Consider the following 24,574-nt stretch of genomic DNA (forward strand, 5'->3'; position numbering starts at 1 on the left):
AATAATAGTTTCTTGATTTCTTTTTATAGATTTTTTCAAATATATTATTAATATTTTATAACCCCCTTTCCCTACTTGGACGATTCAATCATTTAACTGATAAAAAGAAAATAGAAAAAAAGTAAAATTCCAGTTTCTGAATTAATTAATATCAAATTCCTTTATGAATTTACCGTAAAAAATGCAACAATTTATTCAGCTTGATATCTTTTCTTTCTAATAAATTATTATCATTCTTTATTCCCTAAATAAAGTTAAAACTCGTAAAAATAATACCATCTCTATCGTTAAGGCGGGAAAACCCCACATGTCATTCTATACCGGCATTTCTTGCAATACGTATATGTTCACATGCAATATAATATTTATGTGGAAAGAAATACAAAAGAACATAGTTTAGCAAATAAATCAAATAAAATTTATTATTAATATTTTCAACAAACTATTGTTTTTGTTTTTTTTAAATATTAATTAGTAAAAAAAATTAGTATAAAGATTTTTATCTATTTTAGAATTAACTTTTATATTATTTATATAATAAAAATAGTAATATTTACCAAATAAATTAATCTGATTCGTCCATATTATCATCGTCATCATCATTGTTGTTACTACTATTCAATTGATTGTGAATACTACCATTATTCAACATTATATTATTATAAATACTGCTTTGGTAAGTTTGATAAGCAAAATTAGTACTATCATTATTCATTTCAGTTTGGTATTCGTAGTTTTGTTGATCGTAGCCATTTTGGTAGTAACTCTGGCCATCATTATTAGAATAAAGACTTTCATAATAATCACCATTTGGATTGTACTCACTGCTAGAATGTTCAATGACATTATTAGTTGCTTCTGTATTATAATTTACTTCATGGCCAAGTTCAATCATCATTTTCTTAAATTCTTCTTCGACATTATTGTTAGGAACATATTGTTTGCAATCTTTTGTAATATGACCTTTGTCACCACAAATGCTACACTTAATATCAGGTCTTTTAAATGAATTGAGTGAATTAACGTCTGGACAGGCGTAAGTAGGATGTTGCGTAGAGCCGCAATGTAAGCACCCTTTTGTCAAAGTTATAGCAGTATTTCCACTTGAAAATGTATTAATAAGGCTACTAGAGTTATTCAAATTTGTATTCAATGTACCATTGATAATAGCAAGTTGTTGCAATCCATCCCTCTTATATTCTTCATGTAAAGGGTGAAAAGGATCCAAAAGCGGCTGAATCATACTTACAGCTTTATCCAGTTTGTATTGAGACTCTGCAGTAATATGAATGTGCATTGGCATCGCCAATTCTTCTTCAGTTTGATGATCACATTTTTTTCCTTCTTTAGTAGTTCCTTTTCCACGTATTGAAATCTGAGTGCCACTTTCTGCTTCTAGTCTTCTATGATTATATCCTCTTGGGCCTATAATTAAGCCCATAAAATTATAGTCAGGATACTTATCTAAAGGTATTATCAACTTTTTGGTCTTTTTTAATGGTTTATAATCTTTTGGTACAACATAGCCTTCCACATTTTTTGACATATATTCTATTAAATTTGATAATTCTTCCTCCATATTCTTTCTTACTCTTACTTCCCTTGTATTTATTCTTGAGCCATTCTTATCGTAAATTGGAGGCGGACTAGGCTCTCTAATATCTGGACTACCATACTCTATTTCTCCCATTTGCAGTTTGTAAATTAATTCGTCCAATCTTTGCTCTCTTAAAAACTGATCAATTTCATAGTTACTCATTCCTGGAGGAAAGTCTGAGTAAGCTGGAGGGATATACTCTTTTTCATATACACTTTTCCATCTACTTGTAGATCCATCACTCACTTTTGACCATCTACTTTCTCTTTTAGATATATTATCATTACTAATCTCAGCAATTGATATCTGGCCTGGGTTATTACCTTTGAAATAGATATTATTACCACCAGTACTATTCCCAATGGGCGTAATATCCGCTTCCATTATAATAGTATTTGAAATACTACTTATTTTAGTTAATGATCATAACAAGAAAATAATTATATAATTCCTTATTTTAATAAAAAGCTTTACTGTTTCAGGCCTCTGATTTTAAAAATTTGGTTATTTAATATTTAAAAAAAAAAATCAATTATTTAATTATATTTCTATTATAAATAAATCTTTTTGCACATTCTAATGTAAAATATTACTTATTTTTTTTTTTGGCGGGCAAATTTGTGTCATATATTTGAAGCTTTTAGAAAGTACAGCAAAATATACATATTGATAATTTTTGTCCATCTCAAGGATTTATCTAAAGTAAAAGTATCGCAGTTGTGCAGAAAGCATAGATAATAGCTATTAGATTGATCTGGTTAGTATAAATTTTGAATCTAGTTACTCTTTCTAAATAATTTTTAAATTAATGTAATCTTTTCACTTAGAACTATGTTGTTAAAAGCGAGCTAGCTATACAAAATGAGTGATTCCTAGAGATTGGAGTTTTGTTTAAGAATTTTACTATAAATACTTTTATACTTTTCATTTTCATTTTTAGTATCGAGAATTTTCTTAACTTTCTTTACTTTATTAGTTGTACGATCTTCATCTGGAAGTGCTTTATCTCTTCTTCCATAGGATGCAGTTGATAAAGAAACTCTATCAAAGAGTTCCTTTACTTGGGTCTTACTTCTTTTAACGTTAGTATCTTTCAAGTTTCCAATACCTAATGCAAACTCATCAGATTTTTGGTTATTTATATTTTTAGAAGAATTCATTTTATTTTTTAACTCTCTAAGTCTCTGCTTATTAATCATCATATCTCTCTTTAAGTTAATAGCTTCTCTTGGATCTTTGTTTTCATCCATATTACCCTTAATTTCAATAATAGCTTCATTATGTTTCTTTTGTATCTTCTTAATAGAGTTTCTACCCCATCTTGGAACAAAGTCATCAGTAATAGGATCATAAACCATTCTTGATCTTTTTCTCTTTTTAATACCTTTAAGTTCAGCAAATTTTTCCCATCTAGTCTTTTCCTTTTTTGTTGGAAGAGGATAAGCTCTAGGAAGCAAAATTTCCTGGTTACTTGGGAGACTTACAACAGTTCCATCTTTTGTATTTTCCTTGCTGAGATCTGACCAAATTGAATTCAACATTAACTGCAAATTATTTGCCCCAGATTTATTTATTTCAGTTTCATTTATACTGCTAATATCAATTCCAATCAAATTACTAAGACATACTTCTAATGGAGATGTTTCCAGCTGTGCTCCCTCCATTATAACTCCAGAATACTCTCTTCTTCAATTCTTATAGAAGGAATGAAAGCTTAATAATAACTTTATTTGAAAAAATAAAAATAAAATAAAAAGTTACTTTCAATTTGACATTTTGAATATAGAGATTAATTAATTGGGCGCCACATGTTTGTTGCCGCCAATTTTTTTATATAGAATATATATTTTTGCATGTTTATGGCTAAATGGAACAAAAAGCAAAGCCAGAATTTACAATAATATTTGCTAATGATATTAAATAATGCTTATAGAAAATAGTTTAATGCTCACGAAAATTTGGAGTCAATTGTTTATTTAAACTTTACTAGAATAGAGAAGATAAATTCTAGATAGATGAAATATAGGAAATCTACTTTAAAAAGGTAAATAATGTTGAATTGGTTAATTGTTCAATTTTGAACCATTACATGTGAGAAATCCAAAATAAATCGATTTCAAGCACTAATTTATATTAGGCGATTAATAGAAGGAAAAAGAAACACTAAATTAATAATTAGAAAATTTACTACCTATTTAAGCTAATGAAACAGTGTTTGTAAGAATTGAATACATATTCATTTCTGTTATGATAAAAATATAGAAAAATATTATTGCATTTTTCTATATTTTCAATATCTTAACACTTAGCCTTTTGGATCTTTCTATATCTAATGATAGCAACATTCTTCAAATCTGGACGGGATGAGATTTGATTTTTGATTGTCTTCTTTGCTTGTTTAAAATTATTGGAGAGATTTACCTTAGAAATGAGTTTCTTTGGGCATCTAATAGTACTTGATCCAGTGTTCTTCTTGGTTATCTTGGCATTCTTAACAAGCTTTCCATTGGAATTTGGAACTAAATCCATGCTAATTGATCTTCTTGCAGCAAGACCTGAGTACTTTAAGGTGTTCAAGTTCATTATGTTGAATGGTTCAGAGGTAAAAGTGAAGCCATTGTTCTTCTTAATGAAAGAAGTGTTTTTCTTAACACATTGCCATAAAAGTTCAGTTGAAAACATTTTTAACTATTAAATATAATATAATATTACAGATATTTATTCAGAAGAATGTGTTAAAAAATAAGGAAATACTTTTTTTTTTAACTTAATATGACCTTAATTGTTTTTTTAATTTTTTTTCCAGTGACAAGAAAAAAAGCTACTTTTAATCAATTAATTTTTTTATTTTTAATTAAATTATTTACTATTAATCTCAAATATTCAGCTAATTAATTTAATATAATACATTTATAAATTATAAATTATTACTAATACTAATACTTCAATATATTTCTACGTCTCAAGTCAATTCAAAACAATATTATTATAGTTTAATTATTTACTTTTTTAAATTGGGTATAGAATGCAAACAAAATATATTAATAATTTATCGACCATTAATAATTACGTAAAAGGCGGCAAAAATGACCGCCAAAAGTTTAATTAATATTATTAAATTAGTTATTTATATAATGCATGGAAATTATTTGGGAATACAATTTTTTGTTGAACAGCATCAATAGTTATAGGAGTTGGTACTGGAGCAACATATTGAAGGTTGTTGTTTGTATTAGTATTTGGTACTATATTGATATTACCATTTAAAAGTGTAGTGTTAGTTGTGTTTTGAGTTGCATTCATATTAAAAAAACTGCTATTGCTTCTACTATTAAGTAAGTTTGCCGGGTAGTACTGGTTGTTATTATTATTACTGGTATTATTCAATAGAGGTGTTGTGTTACTCCTTATTAAATTCGTATCAGTTGTTTTTAAATTATTAGCTTCTATATAGTTTGTAGGTTGCAAGTCTAAAAGTTTGACTTCAGGAGAATAAATTAAATATGAATCTGTTTCATTGCTAGCCACATTCTTATTGATTGTGTTTATGTTCTTTTCTGTATTGCTACTCGCTTGAAATTCATTTATTGAATTAATTGTTTGAATTGTTGCTTTATAAGCTCTTACAATTGGGGCATTAGTTCCGTAATTGGGCTGATTATTTGATTCAATTATATTAGAATGTTCTATTTTTTGATCATTTAAATATTTATCCACTGTACTGCTTTTGTTGCTAATGATAAAGGTTGAATTATTCACTAAATTTGTTGTTTTAACTTTAGGTACAATAGTTTCTAAATCACTATTCATTTTTCTTAGATTTCTTTTGCTAAGAATATCAGCAGATATAATTGACTCATTATTCATGTATGAATCATCAAAAATACCCCCTTTTAAATTACTCATTGAAATCAAATTTGTTTTTGAGTTGGTTCTATAAAAACTATTCGAGTTTGAATTATTATAATCATCAACTAATCTTTCTTTTGATTTTGTCCTTTTTTTTGATAGGCTATTAACTGTTGGTTTAGTAAAGTTAGATAATTGATCATTAACTTTGATATGCTCCTTTGAACTGGTTTTTGAATTATTAAAATCTGTACCTTTGCCAGATTTAACTAAGTTCTTTCCATTTATTCTTTCGTTTTCTTGAACATTCTTCTGATCAGAAATTGTTTTATTTACTTTTTTTTCTGTTGTTTTATAATTTTGTAGTGATAAATTTGGTCTAGTATTACTCTTCTTAATCTTTTCTAATTCAGAAACATTCTTACTGATATTAGATTCATTTTTATGACAATCATCTTTGTTATTTACGCATTTATCGTCTTCAATTTCTTCAGTAATTTTTTTAATATCATTGGTTGGTTTAGCAGTTTTCGTTATATCTTTATGGTCATCCTCGCTTTTATTATCGCTTTGTTTTTGAATAATAGCTAGTTCGTTATCATTTATCCGTTCATCAAAACTAGTTTCATATTGAGTTTTACTTTCATCCTTTTCAATCAATTCACATTCCGCATCTACTGGAGTAATAACCAAATGATGGTTATTAATTTGCTCCACTGGGTCTCGTGGAGTTGATATTGCGCTTTTAATATGCTTACATTGAGAAAGGATATTCAATTTTGAAGGAATAGATGACCTCAACTCATGGAATCTTTTCTCTATTCCTGAAATAACTGAATTTTTCGGAACTTCTGTCTGATCGTTGTTGATTCTAAGTAATTCGGCACCACCTTTTAATATATTATTATTAATATTATAATCATGGCGCCTGATGTGTGCATGCATATTTAAATAATTATTTTGATTATCGATTTCTTTATTAATAAATAATACTCGATTATCTTGTGATAATTCTTTAATATTTAATAGATTGGTATTGATTTGATCGTCTGTTAAAGCATTGTTATTTGGAAGTTCGCCACTATTCATTGAATCAAAAGTGTTATCTTCTTGATGAATAAGATTACCATATTTGCTTTTTAACTTCATTCTAAGATTAATAATTGAGTTATCTAATTGATCTTGTAATGAAAATAAAGTAAAGCTTAGTTTGTTGATTTCTTGATCTTTCTTATTAATTAAAAAAAAATCTCTATTAATTTGTTCCTTTAATTGTAAATTCTCCATATGTATGAGATTTACTTTCTTTCTTAATACAGATTCTAAATAGAAAGAATCTTCATCTTTTTTATTAAGTGTATCAACATCTTCGATATGTCTTTGTAACAAATCATTCATTCTAAGAGTAAAGAAATGAACTCTATTTCTATTAAGCATATCAGTAATCATTTCTTTTTCCAATAAGAATTCATTATTTAAACTAACTCCTTTCTTTAATATCCTTAAATCCAATAATAACAATTTCAAGTAATCGTTACTTTTAAATATTCCAGAATTATTATCAGAACTAATCAATTGATTATTCAATAAACTTGAATCCAATAATTTCTTATCATTTTGCCTTATTCTCTCGATAAGAATATGTTTGTTTTCTTCATTACAATTCAATTCATTAAATAAATGTGTTAATTCACTATAATTTCTTTTAATTTCTAGCAAACTTTCATAGTTTTCCTTCTGAGTTTCATTTTTTGTTAGCTCTTCATTCAAAATTTTCAAAGTCTCTTTTTCGTTGTTTATATCATATTTCTCTAAAAGAGCTATAAAATTACTATTGTTAAATAATTCATATATTTTGCCATTAATTTTATCCTCCAACTGAATATATTTATCTGTCAGATTCATTCTACTTTCATTTTTATCATTAGCTTTCATTTCTTCCATTTTTGTGATTTCTGAATCTTCTTGATTCTTTTTTTTAATCTTTGGTGTATCATATTCAATGATATCTTCTTCGTGAACTATTAATTTCTCTGTATTCATTTATTCTCGAACTTAATACTAGTATTCAAGCAAATAGACTCATATAGATCAATATAAATATAAATACATATACATGTATATATCTGCTACATATATATGTGTATATTTAAGATTATTATCTACTTATTTACCAGTTATTTATCAAATTGTATGTATATTGTTGGCTTAATTATACATTTAAAAAAAAATAGAAATTTTAATATTCTCTTTAGTCTTCTGTTTAAAAAAGTAAGCCAATTTCACGCATTAATGAGCTAAATAACTGTAAAACTTTTCTCTTGTCTTGTGGATCTATTCTTCCTGCAAATATGAATATAAATTCTATGGATTTACTTATTTACCAATTATTTTAACTTAAATATAAATATCTCCCCACTTATATTGAGTTGTGCTTCTAAATAACAATTATACTATTAATGTATAGATCTTTTCTAAAAGATCGAAAGATAATAATAAGAAATAATTACAGTTAACTCTTTATCTTTAAATAAGATTTTATTACATAAATTAATCCTCACATAATATAAATGCAATTCTCCTCTCTAAATACCGCCAAATGTGAGTTGTTTGCCCGCCAAATGTCCATTTTGAAATTCAATTCATCTAATATAACAAAAATTAAAAATAAAGAAAAGCACTAATAATTAGATTATAATTGTTTTTCTTAAATTAATGTAAAGTAGATCAATTAGTGAAAAATAAAATACATTTATACTACTCGACAAAATAATTATTTTTTTCTTGAATTTTTTTTTTTTTTTTTTTTGTAAAAATACTAATTATTTAAAAAAAAAGAAAAAAAAACAATATTTTTAAACTTTATTTTAGTTATTTATTATTTAATTCTAGTACTATACATGAAAATAAACTTTAAATGTTAAATAATACTTATCTATTCATGTGGAAATTATTCATGTTGTTTCCATATTTTTTATTTTTAGCACACAAACATTTGGCGCCACTAATTATTTAGTTGTATAATTTGAATTTATTACGGAAATATAAGTAGTCGATACTAATAAAGAAAATGAAAAAAAAAAATCCCATTAGTTTGTTTTGGAATTAATTATTAAATATGAGATTTTAACTTATCTTTTTCTTCTGTTTAAATATAATTACTTGAACTGTATATTTTACATATATATATATATATATATATATATCTTCTATTAAAACGAAATATACCATAAGGGATTTGATAAAGTAGGAAAAAATGAAGAATGAAGATCAATCAATAGAATTCTCCTTTACAAAACCACTCTATTTTGTTCTATATGACGTAATCGCAATTCCAGAAATTAACGAAAATTTACATTTAAAATTTATTGAAGATCTATATTTGAAATTTAAATTAGGTCATAAAACAGTAGATGAAGCTCACGAACAAATAAGCTGTCAGTATACATTTAATGTATATGAAATCTTATACATAGGAGAAAAATATGGGCATTACGATATCTTTTTTAAAGTGAAAAATTTAGTTGACGATATTAATAATACTTTTAGAATTGTAAGTTAAATAATACAACATTATCTTTACTAAAATAAAATAATAATACTATCAGACATATGAAAATATATCTAATATTTACAATAAATTTCAGTTTAATCAAGAAAATCTAATTCTCTTAAAGTATATAATATATAAATACTTTAAAGAGAAAAACTATATAGTTAAAGATGGAATGAAATTTGGAGTTGATTATATATTATATCATAAAAGTCCATCTCTAGTCCATGGAAAGCATTGTATATTAATTTGTAAATTCACATATGAAGAAAAAGAAAAGAAAAAAGAAAATGGCAATAATGATTATTGTTATAATAAAAGTGATCTATCAAAATATGATGGATATGAAGAAATTATTTACAATAATAAAAAATATATGGTAAAATTTCCTATTATTAATTATAAAAAAATTATTAATTTATCGAGATTATGTGAGTCTGTTTCAAAAAAGCTTATTCTTGTTGAATATAACTCCAAAAATGATGAAATCCAAAGTCTAGAAATTTCCAGATTTTCTAGTTAATTACTTATATTTTTGTTTAAACCTTAAAACATCTTCTTTAGTTAATTTTTTCTTATTATTAATTAATATATCATCCATTCTCTCCTTATTCTTCTTCTCTTCTGCTTTAAATTTATCGTGAATCTGTTTATCAGTAAATTCTGGAAAGACTGATTTTACCAGCATTAAATCTGTACCAAATAGTGATAAGGCATCATAAAATTTATTGGTTTGTTCTGTTGACCATCTTTTACCCTTTGTTCTTTTATAAGCACCAGAATATGGTTGTAGGGATGTACCAGCCATATTCTCATTAATATATACTCTTCCCTCCATTAGTCCAAGCCAATCCATTTGTTTTCCAGAACTATTGTTTAATAAATTTTCTTCTAAAATGATATCTCCTTTACAATCTATTGATAATTTTGAATTACTATCACCATTCAATTTATCCATTGAAAATAACTCACTCAAAAAACTATTATTTGAATTATTTTCACCATTAATTCCTTCAAATAAATTTGAAGTTTTATTCTTATCCTCCAACTTTTTGTTTTCTTGTCCCGAATTTCCATCCAATAAGTAATTTAATAAGTCACTTCCATTATTCTTAGTATCTGAAATTCCTAAACCTGATTGATTACTTGAAAAAAAAGTATTATCATTTGAATACCTGTCGCCAAAGCTATCATTTTCTGTTATACTGGTACTATTATTACTACCATCCAAATTTAATCCATCTTTTTCGCTATTCTGTTCATTTTGTTTTCTTTTTGATCTCCTCTTTCTATAAGCTGTTTTGATTACAATACTCCATAAAGTAGCATTATCTCCTCTTGTTGAATCATTTCCTGCCATCTAATTACAATAATAACAATAATATTCGTAATATTAATAAACTTTTTTTTAATAATAATAAATAAACAATAAAATAAAACGACTAAACTTATTTTATTTACAATTCAATGTTAAATTAACTTTCTATAAACAACTTGAAAATCTTAACCTCATCTATATATTAGTGTTTAGCCGTATATTTAGCTTCAAATACACTTCAATTTTCGTCCTTAATCTTCTTATTATAGCTAAAATCCTATATTATTTAATAAATTTCATCTTTTTTCCTGCTTTTGATTTTTACTTTTTTCTTTCTCCTTATTTTAATTTATTATTCCCCAATTTATTTAATAATACTGATATTAATAAATAATAATTATTTATATATTAATTACACTTCGAGACTTTTGGCGCCATTTCCAAATGGTAAATATAGATTATTGCACAATTTATTTGAAATTAAAATAGCGAAGAGAAGATAACAATATATAAAGAAAGGGACATTTTTAAGGGCTTTTGATCAATTATCCTATAAATTTGTTCACTTGTTTAAGCTATATCTGCCTCTTATACTTTTTATTCTTATCAAAATTTTGGAATGTGTAGAAAATAATATGGGTGGAGATGGAGGTAGTATTCCAAAAAGAGCAGATGTTGTGAAAACTAAGGGTTATGGATTTAAGAGAAATTTGGGTGGAATGGGTTACATGCCAAATGCACAAGTAAAATTAACAAATGAAGAAAATTCAACAAAACTTAAAATGCATGAAAGATGGACAAAATGCTATCTAACTAACGTAAGTTTGTCATTCCATTGCACTTTTTTTTACAAAACTAGTTCTTTGTTTTCTTTGGCATTCTCAACATATTTAAATATATATTATGAGATTCCAAATGATACAAACCTTCACATTAAGTAATCATTTCCTTTTTTTTTCGAATAAACTAACTATTACCATTTTCAGGAGCCATTAAATCCCCCAGTGGTAATATGTAACAAGGGATTTCTTTATAACAAAGAAGCTGTTATTAATAAATTACTTAGTAAATCCAAAACAGCTCCACACATTAAAAAGCTTTCAGATGTATTCCAAGTTAAAGTAAGTAATATTCATCTTGATTACTTTCATCATCTTTATTTATTTATTTATTTTTTTTTTACTCTCAACATTTCAATTAATTAATATTTAATTTATGAAATGTACAATAATAATCTTTAGAACAAATTTAACAATATATTAAATTGCTTAATATGTCCAGTAACTAACAAAAATCTGGATTACTATACCAAAGCTTCATATAATAAATGCTGTCAACATATTATTGCATACTCTTCTTCTTATTTAAAAAGTTCCAATTTAACCAAAATTGGAGAAAGAAACGTTCAAAATAAACATCAAAAAGTTTGTATTAACTGTAATACTAACATTAATCCACAACATAATGAAATTAAGCTGTTCTCTGATACAATAGATTAAAATTAATCTTCAAAAAATGAAAATCCGTCAGCATAACTTTCGGTTCCTTTTACAGCGTATTCCGGTAATTGATTTTCACCACTACTGCCGCCAGAAATTACAAATGGAGATTCAGAAGTTCTTTGTAGTCCTCTTTGTTCATAACCCATACTTCCAAGATATTGAATTTGACCTTGAACGCCATCAGTAACATCAATATTTTTAAATGTTCCTTCTGTGCCTCTTAAGTTTCTCATTCCAATACTATCACCTGTTAAATCTCCTCCTCTAGTTCTCTTCCTTTTAAGTCCATATCCCAATCCTCCTAATAGCCCTAAACCTGCAATACTTCCCACTACCGCTCCAGCTACTACTCCTGGATCGACCGAACTTTTAGTTGTAGCTGCGGCTGTAGTTGTAGTTAATTCAGTAGAAACTGTTGATGGTGCAGTAGTTGTCATAGTGGTTGGTGTAGTGGTTGGAGGACTTGTTGCTGTTGTTGGAGGACTTGTTGCTGTTGTTGGAGGACTTGTTGCTGTTGTTGGAGGACTTGTTGCTGTTGTTGGTGGACTTGTTGCTGTTGTTGGTGGACTTGTTGCTGTTGTTGGAGGACTTGTTGCTGTTGTTGGTGGACTTGTTGCTGTTGTTGGTGGACTTGTTGCTGTTGTTGGAGGACTTGTTGCTGTTGTTGGTGGACTTGTTGCTGTTGTTGGAGGACTTGTTGCTGTTGTTGGTGGACTTGTTGCTGTTGTTGGAGGACTTGTTGCTGTTGTTGGAGGACTTGTTGCTGTTGTTGGAGGACTTGTTGCTGTTGTTGGAGGACTTGTTGCTGTTGTTGGAGGACTTGTTGCTGTTGTTGTTGGACTTGTTGCTGTTGTTGGCGGATTTGTATCAGTGCTCAATGTTGTGTCAGTGCTCAATGTTGTGTCAGTTGATTGCGTTGTAACTGGAGGTAAAGTTGTTGTTGATGCAGGTGGTGCAACAGGACCTCCTCCAAAGCCATATGTTACTACTTTATCTTTTGGGTCGTCTTGGTTTTCATTTGAAGAAACACCATTCGCGTTTGAATTGTCGGGTTCATCATCTTGATTTTTTCCAGTAAAACCAGAATCATCTGACACGGCATCCCCTTCTTGATTCCCTCCAATTGAAAGATTACTTGATGAATCTTGTACAGATGTTGAATCTTTTCTTTGTTCGTCTGATGAAGTTTCAAACCCGGATGTTTTTTCATAGTCACCATCTTCAAAATCAATGGATGCATCGTTCCCAAAGCCTTGACTGGTTTCCTCGAGATCAGATCCTCCAACACTAGTACCACCAGCACTAGTACCACCAACACTAGTACCACCAACACTAGTACCACCAATGATCGTACCACCAATGCTCGTACCACCAATACTCGTACCACCAATACTCGTACCACCGGCACTAGATCCTCCAACACTAGTACCACCAATACTAATACCTCCAATACTAGTTCCATCAATACTCGTACCACCAATACTCACTTTATCTTCATTTTCCAAATCAATTCCATCATTAAAACTCATTCCATCAATCCCAGAATTCATGCTCTCTGTTTCCATATTAGGAAGGCTTAAGTCTGATAATTGAAGACTTTTGTTATCAATTTCTTCTCCATTTAATAAATTCAAAATATTAAAGAAAAAGAAAATTAAAGAAAATATTTTATTATTCATCTTTTCTGTATTGTTCTAATACTATAAAAATATATATTTTTAATCAGCTTAATGTTTAAAATTTATAATTAATATTTTTAAATATATATATAAATATATATATTTAAAAATATATATTAGTTTATTTATTTAGTTTCTTTTGTATTTTATTATTTTCAATAACAATTGCATACAAAATAAATTTTCTAAAATTATTTAGAACAATTTCAGTCTTGGATAATATGGATTTTATTTTATATCTATTTCTGCTCAATATCAAAGATACATATTTAAATGCTAAAATATTAATCCATTTATTTTGTCCACTTATAAATCTTAAATAGAAACTTATATGTATCAAACTAATTATTTCTATAACTATATCTAAAACATTATATCGAGCGATAACTATAAAATATTAATTATTATTTACTATCTTTAATATTTTAAATAAATTGATTACTAAGTTAGAAAAAAAAAATGTATATATTGATTATTAATCTCATAAATATCTACTTTCTATTTTACCGTACTAATTTTTGATATTTCAAAATATTAATAAATTATTTACTTTTTTTATTCCTTCTTGTATGTTAAATTTTCTTTTTTTTTTTTTAATTATCTCCTCCAACTTTATAAATCCAATAATATTTTTGCATTACTCGCATTCCCCACATTCCCGCCATTGCATTTATTATGTCAAATATTTACATGTAATTAATTTGTATATGGAGAGAAAAATTGCTTTATTTTTTCTTTTTCTTTTTTTTAATTGAATTATTAATTTTTATTAATATAAAGATAATATTAATTTATGGTATAATATCAACATTTTCTAGTATATCACTCAAAGTTGCTTTTGATATATATTTATCATATTTTTCTTCAATCATTGAATTACTATCACTTATTAAATGGTTATGATTAAATTTATTATTATCTTTTACTTCAAATAATAATTGATACTTTTCATCCATTTTTTTGTTGATAATAGTTTTAAAATAAGTTTGATTCTCACTTATAAAATTAATGTTTGACATTATTTGTTCATTATTTTTTATTTGGTTTGAATTTATATGTTTTTTTTTTTTGGTTGTTCTTGCTTCACATTCTTTAATAATATCGTCCATTTTTTCATGACAATGATTTTTGATCATATTACCAAAAGTTAAACCTAAAGCACCACCAATTGCTGCACCAAAACTCACTCCAATAGGACCTAAAATTAATCCAGCAGCACCTCCACAAACTAGCCCAGCAGTAGAACCATGAAATGGCCACCAATTAGCTTTTGATTTACTTCCTTTTGCAACAGATGATGCACCTTGTGCTGTGTTAATTTGAGCTAAAGCCGATTGTTCTTCTAGATAATCTATTTCTCCAGTACTTTCAATAATTAATTTATAAATTTCAGTTTGAACTTCTCGTATTTTAATCATAGAGTGCTTAATATTTGTAACCTTGTTTTTACATTCCATAAGAGATTCAATATCAATATTTTCCATAACGATAGAAGCTCTTCGTGATTGATTTATCAAACCAAATTGAATTTCTGAAAATTGGCAACTATTACTATTACTATGGTTAACTTCTAATATTGATTTGTCCGAATTAAAATCATGTATTGATGATGGGCATACAATCACTTCTGGCAATAAAATATAATTGACATTATTACTTAAATTATCACTGATTTCTTCATCGTAATCAATTTCATCAACATTCGATTCGTTTTCATCAATAGATAATTTATAAGAATTTTGATTTTGAGAATAATGATGATCAACATTAGATTTTTTTTCAAAATTTGTATTAGTTAATTTATTATCATTTAATATTTGATCATTGTCTTGATTATCAGCATAATAAATATCATTTTCTAGAATAGATGTAACATTATTGTTAATATTAAAATACTCAATTTCAATAAAATTATCATTTTTTGTATTCCAAATACTCATAATAAATGCTTGATTGAATAAATTATTTGCTATTTTACTTAACATTTTAAAATCACTAATAAATTTTTCATGTTTTACACAATTTACTGTACATACATGATATTCTTCGATATTATTTTTATTTTGAGAAATAATATTATCCATTTCTATTTCATTAAATTCTTGTATATCATTTGAAATACCGGTGCTCTTTGGGAAATTATCATTCCAATAAATAAACCAGTTGTAACTTAACGAATATTTACTCAAAACTATACAATCTTCACCTAAAAGCTTGCATTTCTCTTCTAATATTCCACCTACTCTTAATCCAACTGATATGCATACTCTAACCAAATCTATTATATTTTTCTTTATATTAATAGCACAATTTTCTGCTTGATATTCTTCCAAACTATTTTTTAGCTTCACTAATAAAGAAGATAAATCAATCATTAATTCTTCTATTAATTCTTCCTGATTTAAATTTTTCACAATTTTATTTAATGAACAATCTTCAAATTTTAACTTTCTTTCATTTTTAGGTAAACTAATTATTTCACTACTATTTAATAATTCTTTTTTACCATATCTCATTAAATTTGAGTCCAAATTATTATTTTTACTGTTTTTTTCTCCATAAATGTTAGTAATTGTCTTTTCCATTTAATTTGTTGGTAATTGATGATTATTCCTTTTTTTTAATTCCTTATTAAACAAAAAAATTATTATTTTTTAAAATTTTATTATTAACACTACATTGAACTGTTTTTTTTTTTTTTTATATAATCTTATTTAATTTACGAAATCTTATATTTAATTCAAATTATACTAAAAAATCAATATTTATTCGAAAAAAAAATTAAATTATTTCTGTGCCTGTATATATTATTTTATTTCCTTATAAATATATTTTATTGTTAATGTGGACAATAATTACGTGTCAATTTTGACACAAATAAATTATGTACCGGAGTAATTGCATGCATATGCATGTAATTACTGCGCATTGCTACAAAATTAAAAAAAAAATACTACGTAAAATAAACATATATTTATGTTATTTATCAACTAAAAAAAGTTAACATAATATAAAATTTCACGAATTTTATCAGGATATTGATCATGCGAGGTAATCATTCCCGTTACATCATAATTTTCAACACCAGAAACATTTATGGGTGAAATTCCTGCGACATGGAATCCCCACTGCATATATCTATAAAAAAATGCAAGAACCCAGTCAGACCTTGAAAATACATTAATCATTCGATTTGAAACAACAGACCTAGCTTTAATCCATTTCTTGGTATTTAAAGATGAAGGTAATCCCAACAATACAACATCTTGAATTTTATTGAATTGTTTACGATCATACATAATTTGTAATGTTAAATATATAAGTCTAGCACCCATACTATAACCAACAAGTTTAATGGGTCTATCACCTGTAGTTTCAATTGAACATAAAACATCAGCAAGAATTATAGCAGCCTGCTCAGTTTTTTGTCTTGAAACTGCCCAAGTATTATCGAGAGTTGCAGCATATTGCATAATTGTTATAGGCCAGGATAAAGCTGCTGTTAAAGTACCAACCACTGTTTGAAGTAAAATAGCTTTTCCTGCAAAAATGGCAAGATCTTGTGACATTGTTATTGCTATGGAATTACCTAACTTTGATAACACTTCAGGTTCAAATTCTACAGTATAACTTTCCATCCATTCAACTCCATTAAAAGCAATTTTCCAAGGCATAAATATATCATCATTATTTCTAAGCCAACCGCTAATACCAATTAAAATAGGAAGAAGACCAGATTTATCCGGATTTTTACCAACTTGATGAAAGTTAAAAATTTGTAATGGAGATTCTCTTCTACTCATTTTCCATCCTGAAAGACCTGCACCCCCTACGCCAGCAACTGCTGACATTGTGGCTGCACTTGTTCCAGCAGTCATGGCTGTTCCAAGAATTCCAGGAAAAGCTAATCCTAATGTGCCCAATCCTGCAAGAATACCAGGTGCTGCAATTGTTGTAGCTGTTGCCAATACAACACCGCCCAAAATAGTAGCACCAGCAACTTTTAAATATCTCATTGATTTATTCCAACCTTTTTCAAGATTTTTGGTATCGCATTTAAGCCCACTCTTTTTAATATCATTAAAAGTTAACATTTGAAGAGAATCAAAAATTAAAAGTGATGATTTAAAATATTCATTATTATAATTTAACAAAAGATAAATTTCTTGGAGAATTGATAAAGTACGTGAATTTAATATTCCATCAATTGCATGAAGTCTTAATAATGATAATATTATTATTAAAAATGAGCTTGGTGATTGTTCATCAAATATGTATTCCAGATTATTAATGCCTGAATGCCAAGTTTTTCTTCTTTGGCAATTTGATTTTGCATTAACATTACAATTATTACTGGAATGAGTATTGCTATTATTAAATATCTTCAAATTATTATCAAAAGCATTTGGGGAATTCAATGGTAAATTTAATATTTTCGAAGATATTCTATTATTTAATGAACTTGCTCTTGGATGTGTATGAGTATTTTGTTCATAATTATTATATGAAACTTCAAATGCACTATTATTTCTGATCAGTAAAAAAGTTTCAGCATTTAAATCCCTATTTTGCTTCATAATACTCTTGGATCTTACATTATTATTAATACTATTATTATTACAACTATATTCATTAAATAAAATGTCAAGTTTTGGCTGTAATTCATTTTTACAATACTCTATCAAAGTATTTTTTAATGGTCTAATATCTGGAAAATTCTCAATATTTGGATCATCAATATTTAAATAGTATATTTTTATCATTTGTTCTGTTATTATTTCTGGTATTGATAAATAAGTACTTATTTGGCTTAAATAATTACAACCCCATATAATAAAGTAATCTTTTTGTTTCACATCAATATTGGACCAAATTTTTATACGATTTGTTAAAATTATGGAAATTGCATTAAATAAAATCTGTCTAATATCCATTGGAGTCCCTTTCCAAAGCTCATAAATTCTAATTGGAGGAAGAATATTCAATTTTCTGATATTTTCAAAAGCATAATTACTTGAAACCAAGAATTTTATCTTTTCAAAATGATTAATACTTTCAAAATGGTCTTGAAGTTTATGGTTAATAATTTCAGTTATTGATTCATTATTATGCTGTTTATTCTTTACTGCAGAATTACTTGATTTTCTTCTAATATGGTAATTACTTGTTTCCGAAATTTTTTTATTATCAAAATTAAATATTCTTGATTTTGGGAAATCTTGTGGAATATGGTTATTCAAAAATCTGTATGTATTAATTAATTCAATACTATTGTTATTATTTTCTTCAACTCTCAAAAATGATTCTGCACATTTTTGTACATTTCTTTGGGAGTATATTTTCAATTCCGAATTTATATCATTGTTATTCAGTTTTTTATTGTTTAAATTGGTCATTTAGAAGAAAAATATTCCAATAATAAATATGGTAATGATTTTAAAAAAATAATATTATTTTCTTCTAATTACTGAAACCGTTCATTAACTGTAAATTAAAGAATGAACAAGTTAAAAAAAAAAAAAAAATTTCCCATGCTAATTTAACGCGCCAAAAATTGAATTATTTAATTAATTGTCAGATAAAGCRAGAAATATKCTTTATAATTATAATATTATTAATTATTAAAAATTAATAATAAATAGTCTTTTAATCATATTCATTTATTTGAAGATTCAAGAATTTGTCACACATATATTTATTCATATTTAATTCTTATTAATTCATCATTAATGGTAATTTGATTAACAAATAAAGTAAATTGAAAATTATAATAAAAATAAAGTCAAAATTTTGGTTCCATATTTATGAAAATTATAAAATAATAACAATAAAAATAATAATAATATTTTGGACATTTTATTAATCAAATAATTTTTATTGTTAGTTTAGTTTTTAAAGTCATCTATTCAATTTTGGRAAAATTGCATTAATATTTTCCAAATAACTACTAATATATGGATATTTTATCAATTAAATACTATTTAGAACAAATATTATCAAGACAAAAATGAAATGTCCAAAAAGAGTTTGGATTGTATATGCATCACAAACAGGTAAATCAGAGAGATTATCTTATGATATTAGAGACGAATTGTGGAAAATTGGAGTAATTGGATATCCAACATCAATCGACCAATTTGAACATATTTTTTTTGATTATTTTGAAGAAGAAAACGAGGAAAATGTTGATAAAAAATCTGAAATCGAATTTCCTATGATAATTTTTGTATTATCAACAACAGGACAAGGAGAAGTACCTGATACAATGGTTTCATTTTGGAATCGAATTCTTTTGAATAATTTAAATACAAAATTAATCAAAAAAATGAATTTTACAATATTTGGAATGGGTGATCGATGTTTTGGTAATGAGAGATTTAATATTACTGCAAGAAAATTACGACATCTATTATTAAATTATGGAGCAATTGAAAAAATACCATGGGGATTAGGTGATGAATCACATGATTTTGGTATTTTAGGAGAATATGATCCATGGATTGAAAATATTATTAAAATGTTTACATCAAATCTTCAAATTGATGATTATTTTAAAATTAATATATTACCTATAAATAAATATAAATGTGAAATTATTGATATTCATCCTGAAAAACAAATAAATTATGAATTTGATATGGAATTAGATTATGAGTTAAAAAATTCATTAAATATTCAAAAAAAACATGTTACTGATATGAATCGAAAAAGTATCTCATTTCCAACTATTTCAAATGTATTATATAATCAAGAATGCGATAAAGAATCTAAAAATAGAAGAATTAAAAAAATTAAATTTGGATTATCTAATCAAGATCAAATTCATTATAAATCTGGAACACATATTGCTGTTTGGCCTGTTAATCCTATTGAAAAAGTTTTACAATTTATTGATTTGTTTAATAAAAAAATTAATCCAAAAACTATAATAAAAATCCAATTTAATGATAATTATTATAATTGTTTATGTAATCAATTGGATGAATGTGAATACAAAATTCAAAATGATCATCTTAATCTAAATAAATTTAAACAGTGTTATATTGAAAATCAAGAATATAAAATTAATAGTCATTTTCCATTAAATGAAAAAATATCAATATTTACATTAATATATCGATATTTAGATATTATGAATATACCAGAAAGAAGATTTGTTAATCAATGTTATTATAATACAAGTCATGATATGCATAAACAACGTTTAAATGAAATGATACAAAAAACTGTTGATTCAAAAAAAGATTATTGTGATTATATTAAAGATGAACATCGTAATTATATTGAGTTATTATGGGATTTTAATTCTATACAATTAGAAATTGATGTTATTATTAATTATATACCAATTATTATTCCTAGATATTATTCTATTTGTAATACTAAGAATTGGTATAAGTTTAATCTATGGAGATATATTGAATATGAAGAATATATAAGAAAAAATAGTATTGGATTTTCACATAATAATGAATTAATTTTACCAGAAATATTTTCTAATATACTTGGAATATTATTACCTAAAATTCAAATTAATTCTAATAATTATTATAATATATTTAAAACATTAAGATCTAAAGTTATTAATAATTATTTCATTAAAGCTAAAGAAAATTATTTAAATAATATTATGAAAGAATACAAAAATATAAGTTATCATCAAAAATATGGTTATTTAAATTATCATCATATTATTGAAATATGTGTTGATATTATTGAATGGAATACTGTATATAATCGAAAAATACGTGGATTATGTTCTGGATATTTAGATGATGTTATATTAAATCAAAAAACATTAATAGCATTTGAAAATAAAATTACTAATGAAATTCATAAAGAATTAGTTGATCCAAAAATACCTGTTTTATTAATATCTTGTGGATTAGGTATTACAGGAATTATTTCAATCTTACAAGAAAGAATTTTTAATATTATGTTAAAGCCAAAATTTAATAATGAAAAAGAAATTACTAATAATACACTTGTATATATTGGATTAAGATATAGTAATGTAATGTATCCATATATTGATCAAATTAATGAATTTTCAAGAAGAAAAGAGTTAATAAATCAAGTCAAATTTAATATATCATATTCAAGAAAAAATCCTGATATTCAAGAATCTATATTTAATAACCATTCATCAGAAAATCATCAAGTGGTCAATTTAAATCATTTAAAATCTGGTTGTTATATACAATCATTATTATTATCAGATGAAGATGATAATATGAGAGATTATATTGTTAATTGCATATTAAATGGTTATATTTTAATTTGTGGAAATGCATTAACAATGCCTATGGAAATTAGAGAAACTTTAGCAAAAATACTTGTATTACAAGGTAAATTTGATAAAATTGAAGATTCTTTAATATATATAAAAAAGTTAATTAGATATGGTAGATATATTGAAGAGACATGGGTTTAATATTAATTAATTTAAAGTATATCTCCAAAATAAATTTCAAGAATTGAATCTAAATCATTCTCTATTATATTATTAATAATAATATTAACATTTAATATTGAAATATTATTATTAATATTATATTCATTAACTATCGGAATAATGAAATTATTAATAGATTTTGGAATTTTTATCTTTAATTCAATATATTTATTAATTAATTCATGATTATTTGTATAAGCAAAATAATTTTGATTTGAAATAGAATTTATATTATTTTCAATATTAATTTCTGGAAAATGTGAATTGTATGGCTTAAAGCAATATATATAAATATTATAGTTATTATTTATTGATTTTTTTATAATATTGTGAATATTATGACTTAAATTTTTCATTATATTATGATTAGATTTAATCATATTACTAGAATAAATTTTTAATGGAAAAATATATTCATTATTATCCAAATTTTTAGTTAATTCAAATTTATTATTTGAGTTAAAAATTAAATTTGAGTTAATTATTGAATTGGAATCTGATAAATTATTATAAGAATTTGAATCAAAGAATTCTTGAATATTTTTATGTTCTTCATTAATATTATTATTATTATTATTTGGACAAATTTTGAATGATATTTTATTATTTGAATTATTTTTATTATTAGATCTTGAGCTTTTTCTAACACCGGTATTATTATTATTATTACTAGTACCGGTATTGGTAATTTTAGTACCGGTATTGGTAATTTTAGTACCGGTATTAGTAATTTTAGTACCGGTATTAAGTTTATTTTCATTATTATTATTATTATTATTAGATTTATTAAGAATAAATTGTCTCCAAATAATGGAATAATTATTCCATTGAGTAATAATTTTATTAAATGAGGAAATCATATTTCTTGAGTTTATATTTAATTTGTTTTTAACAGTAATATTAGGATTATATAATGATGAATTATTATTAAATTGAGATAAATTTTTATTAAAATTTGTTGTAGATATACTGAATCCAACACTTGTATCACTTTGACTATCTTTAATATCAACTAAATTTTGTTTTGAAGATGATTGTGAAGAATTAGGATTAAAATTATTTGAATGGGATTGTGAATTAGAATATAGAAGAAATACATTTGATTTATTCCATAAATTATTAAATTTATTTAGTGATTGTTTGGCAGAATCATAAATCCATTTACATTCACCAGAATTTGGATTAAATATCATACAATTTGAAAAGATTAATTTAACAAGTCTTTCAAATTCATGTGGATTTTCAATTGTTTGATTTGATTTAGAATTGGCTGTTGTTGATTTTCTTTTTTGATTTGAAGTTGATTGTCTTTTTGAATTACTTTTATTATTGAGTCTTTTTTCAATAGTAATATAATCACAAGCTTCAGGAATTACTTCTTTATATCTGTTTTTAGTTTCTTCAGTGAGATCATTACTTTCAAGAACAGGATTTTCAAAAAGAAAAGAATTCTGTTCTTTTCTAAGTAAATTAAGTATTCTTAAACATTCATTTCTCCAATCATAATCTGCTTCATTTGAAATATTTTGGTTGGAATTACTATTATTATTATTATTATTATTATTATTATTACCTTTAATATTATTATCGTTATTATTAATAATAAAATTAGATGACTCCAAGAAGTCATCATTATCTTTTCTTTTTTTAAGAGGGATAATGTTATTATTATTACTGGCAAATTTTTTACTAGATTCACTTTTATGTCTTTTATTATTAATATTATTTTCACAAGTATTTGTTGAAATATTGTCTTTATCGATTTTCAAAATAACTCGACTAGTATTTCCTTTAGATGATGAGGAGGAGTGAGGAGAAGAATAGGAAGAAGTTGAATTATTTACTTTAGGACTATTCTTTTTATTAGATTTACTATGATTATTATTAATACTGGAATTACTATCATTTTTTTGATTTGAATTAGAATGATATTGATTTGTATTGGAACCATTTTCAGTATTATTATTATTACTATTAGAAGAAGGGCTAATATTGGATTTTTGGTTTTTGTTAAGTTCTTTAGATAATTCCTCAAGTTTCTTCTTTGTAGATTTATCAGAAAATCCTAATTTTGTCCATTCTTGTAGAAATCTGTACTCTGATTTATTACATAAATCAATAATATGTTTACATAAAGGAGAAGTATTATATTCTCGACAATTGGAAAATATTAATTCAATTTCTTGGAATATTTCATTAATATTCTTATATTGTTCATCTAAGAGTTTATTAGAAACTGTAATAAGGTCCATAGGAGTTTTAATGACTTCAAAGTAATCTAAACATCCATCTCTAACAGGATCAATGGGATATATAAACAATTCAAAATTAGGATCCTTTCTCAAATTTTCCAATAGAATGGAAAGCTTTCTTCTAATGCTTGAACTAATTCCTCTTGAAATTCCGGAATCCATATTGATTTAATATAAATGAGAAGAAAACTATTAAAACAATTTCAAAGTAATAGATTTCTTCTCATATGAAAAAGAGGAATGGTAACTACTATGGATCTTTATTGATTTATTGATCAATTATTAATAGAAATACTTCTATATATATAACTATTTGCAATGGCGGGCACCATATATTATATTAATAACCATATATTAACAGTAAACTGA

At 25.2% G+C, this 24,574-nt stretch overlaps 14 protein-coding genes across 14 annotated transcripts; 5 read left to right on the forward strand and 9 right to left on the reverse strand.

Annotated features, from left to right (window-relative positions):
- Positions 1-565: 565 nt before the first annotated feature.
- Positions 566-1,981, reverse strand: cgd4_1210 (Ms15p; KH + 2 Znknuckle (C2HC); the record flags this gene model as incomplete). The annotated part of the gene is made up of 1 exon (XM_625718.1): positions 566-1,981. One exon carries the CDS (start codon positions 1,979-1,981, stop codon positions 566-568), a length of 1,416 nt encoding a protein of 471 aa, XP_625718.1.
- Positions 1,982-2,469: 488 nt separating this feature from the next.
- On the reverse strand, positions 2,470-3,261 carry cgd4_1220 (conserved hypothetical protein; the record flags this gene model as incomplete). The annotated part of the gene is made up of 1 exon (XM_625719.1): positions 2,470-3,261. One exon carries the CDS (start codon positions 3,259-3,261, stop codon positions 2,470-2,472), a length of 792 nt encoding a protein of 263 aa, XP_625719.1.
- A 634-nt stretch (positions 3,262-3,895) lies between these two features.
- Positions 3,896-4,279, reverse strand: cgd4_1230 (60S ribosomal protein L28; the record flags this gene model as incomplete). The annotated part of the gene is made up of 1 exon (XM_625720.1): positions 3,896-4,279. One exon carries the CDS (start codon positions 4,277-4,279, stop codon positions 3,896-3,898), a length of 384 nt encoding a protein of 127 aa, XP_625720.1.
- A 441-nt stretch (positions 4,280-4,720) lies between these two features.
- cgd4_1240 (hypothetical protein) lies at positions 4,721-7,489 on the reverse strand (the record flags this gene model as incomplete). Its single annotated transcript, XM_625721.1, has 1 exon — positions 4,721-7,489. One exon carries the CDS (start codon positions 7,487-7,489, stop codon positions 4,721-4,723), a length of 2,769 nt encoding a protein of 922 aa, XP_625721.1.
- Positions 7,490-8,702: 1,213 nt separating this feature from the next.
- cgd4_1250 (hypothetical protein) lies at positions 8,703-9,008 on the forward strand (the record flags this gene model as incomplete). Its single annotated transcript, XM_625722.1, has 1 exon — positions 8,703-9,008. The coding sequence occupies one exon, from the start codon at positions 8,703-8,705 to the stop codon at positions 9,006-9,008; it is 306 nt and encodes a 101-aa protein (XP_625722.1).
- Positions 9,009-9,045: 37 nt separating this feature from the next.
- cgd4_1260 (possible tRNA-INTRON ENDONUCLEASE) lies at positions 9,046-9,522 on the forward strand (the record flags this gene model as incomplete). The annotated part of the gene is made up of 1 exon (XM_625723.1): positions 9,046-9,522. A coding segment is annotated over one exon (477 nt), but the record flags the coding sequence as incomplete, so codon positions are not given.
- On the reverse strand, positions 9,523-10,359 carry cgd4_1270 (transcription factor TFIIIB, SANT domain; the record flags this gene model as incomplete). Its single annotated transcript, XM_625724.1, has 1 exon — positions 9,523-10,359. The coding sequence occupies one exon, from the start codon at positions 10,357-10,359 to the stop codon at positions 9,523-9,525; it is 837 nt and encodes a 278-aa protein (XP_625724.1).
- A 593-nt stretch (positions 10,360-10,952) lies between these two features.
- Positions 10,953-11,258, forward strand: cgd4_1280 (hypothetical protein; the record flags this gene model as incomplete). The annotated part of the gene is made up of 1 exon (XM_625725.1): positions 10,953-11,258. The coding sequence occupies one exon, from the start codon at positions 10,953-10,955 to the stop codon at positions 11,256-11,258; it is 306 nt and encodes a 101-aa protein (XP_625725.1).
- A 24-nt stretch (positions 11,259-11,282) lies between these two features.
- On the forward strand, positions 11,283-11,522 carry cgd4_1290 (small hypothetical protein, possible conserved; the record flags this gene model as incomplete). Its single annotated transcript, XM_625726.1, has 1 exon — positions 11,283-11,522. A coding segment is annotated over one exon (240 nt), but the record flags the coding sequence as incomplete, so codon positions are not given.
- Positions 11,523-11,818: 296 nt separating this feature from the next.
- cgd4_1300 (uncharacterized secreted protein with thr rich regions, possible mucin) lies at positions 11,819-13,513 on the reverse strand (the record flags this gene model as incomplete). Its single annotated transcript, XM_625727.1, has 1 exon — positions 11,819-13,513. A coding segment is annotated over one exon (1,695 nt), but the record flags the coding sequence as incomplete, so codon positions are not given.
- Positions 13,514-14,289: 776 nt separating this feature from the next.
- cgd4_1310 (hypothetical protein with transmembrane domain) lies at positions 14,290-16,083 on the reverse strand (the record flags this gene model as incomplete). Its single annotated transcript, XM_625728.1, has 1 exon — positions 14,290-16,083. One exon carries the CDS (start codon positions 16,081-16,083, stop codon positions 14,290-14,292), a length of 1,794 nt encoding a protein of 597 aa, XP_625728.1.
- A 405-nt stretch (positions 16,084-16,488) lies between these two features.
- Positions 16,489-18,894, reverse strand: cgd4_1320 (hypothetical protein; the record flags this gene model as incomplete). The annotated part of the gene is made up of 1 exon (XM_625729.1): positions 16,489-18,894. One exon carries the CDS (start codon positions 18,892-18,894, stop codon positions 16,489-16,491), a length of 2,406 nt encoding a protein of 801 aa, XP_625729.1.
- Positions 18,895-19,472: 578 nt separating this feature from the next.
- cgd4_1330 (NADPH-dependent FMN FAD containing oxidoreductase) lies at positions 19,473-21,932 on the forward strand (the record flags this gene model as incomplete). The annotated part of the gene is made up of 1 exon (XM_625730.1): positions 19,473-21,932. A coding segment is annotated over one exon (2,460 nt), but the record flags the coding sequence as incomplete, so codon positions are not given.
- An 11-nt stretch (positions 21,933-21,943) lies between these two features.
- cgd4_1340 (bromo domain containing protein) lies at positions 21,944-24,373 on the reverse strand (the record flags this gene model as incomplete). Its single annotated transcript, XM_625731.1, has 1 exon — positions 21,944-24,373. A coding segment is annotated over one exon (2,430 nt), but the record flags the coding sequence as incomplete, so codon positions are not given.
- Positions 24,374-24,574: the final 201 nt, after the last annotated feature.

Source organism: Cryptosporidium parvum, chromosome 4, assembly GCF_000165345.1.
Source record: "Cryptosporidium parvum Iowa II chromosome 4, whole genome shotgun sequence".
Lineage (NCBI taxonomy): Eukaryota > Apicomplexa > Conoidasida > Eucoccidiorida > Cryptosporidiidae > Cryptosporidium > Cryptosporidium parvum.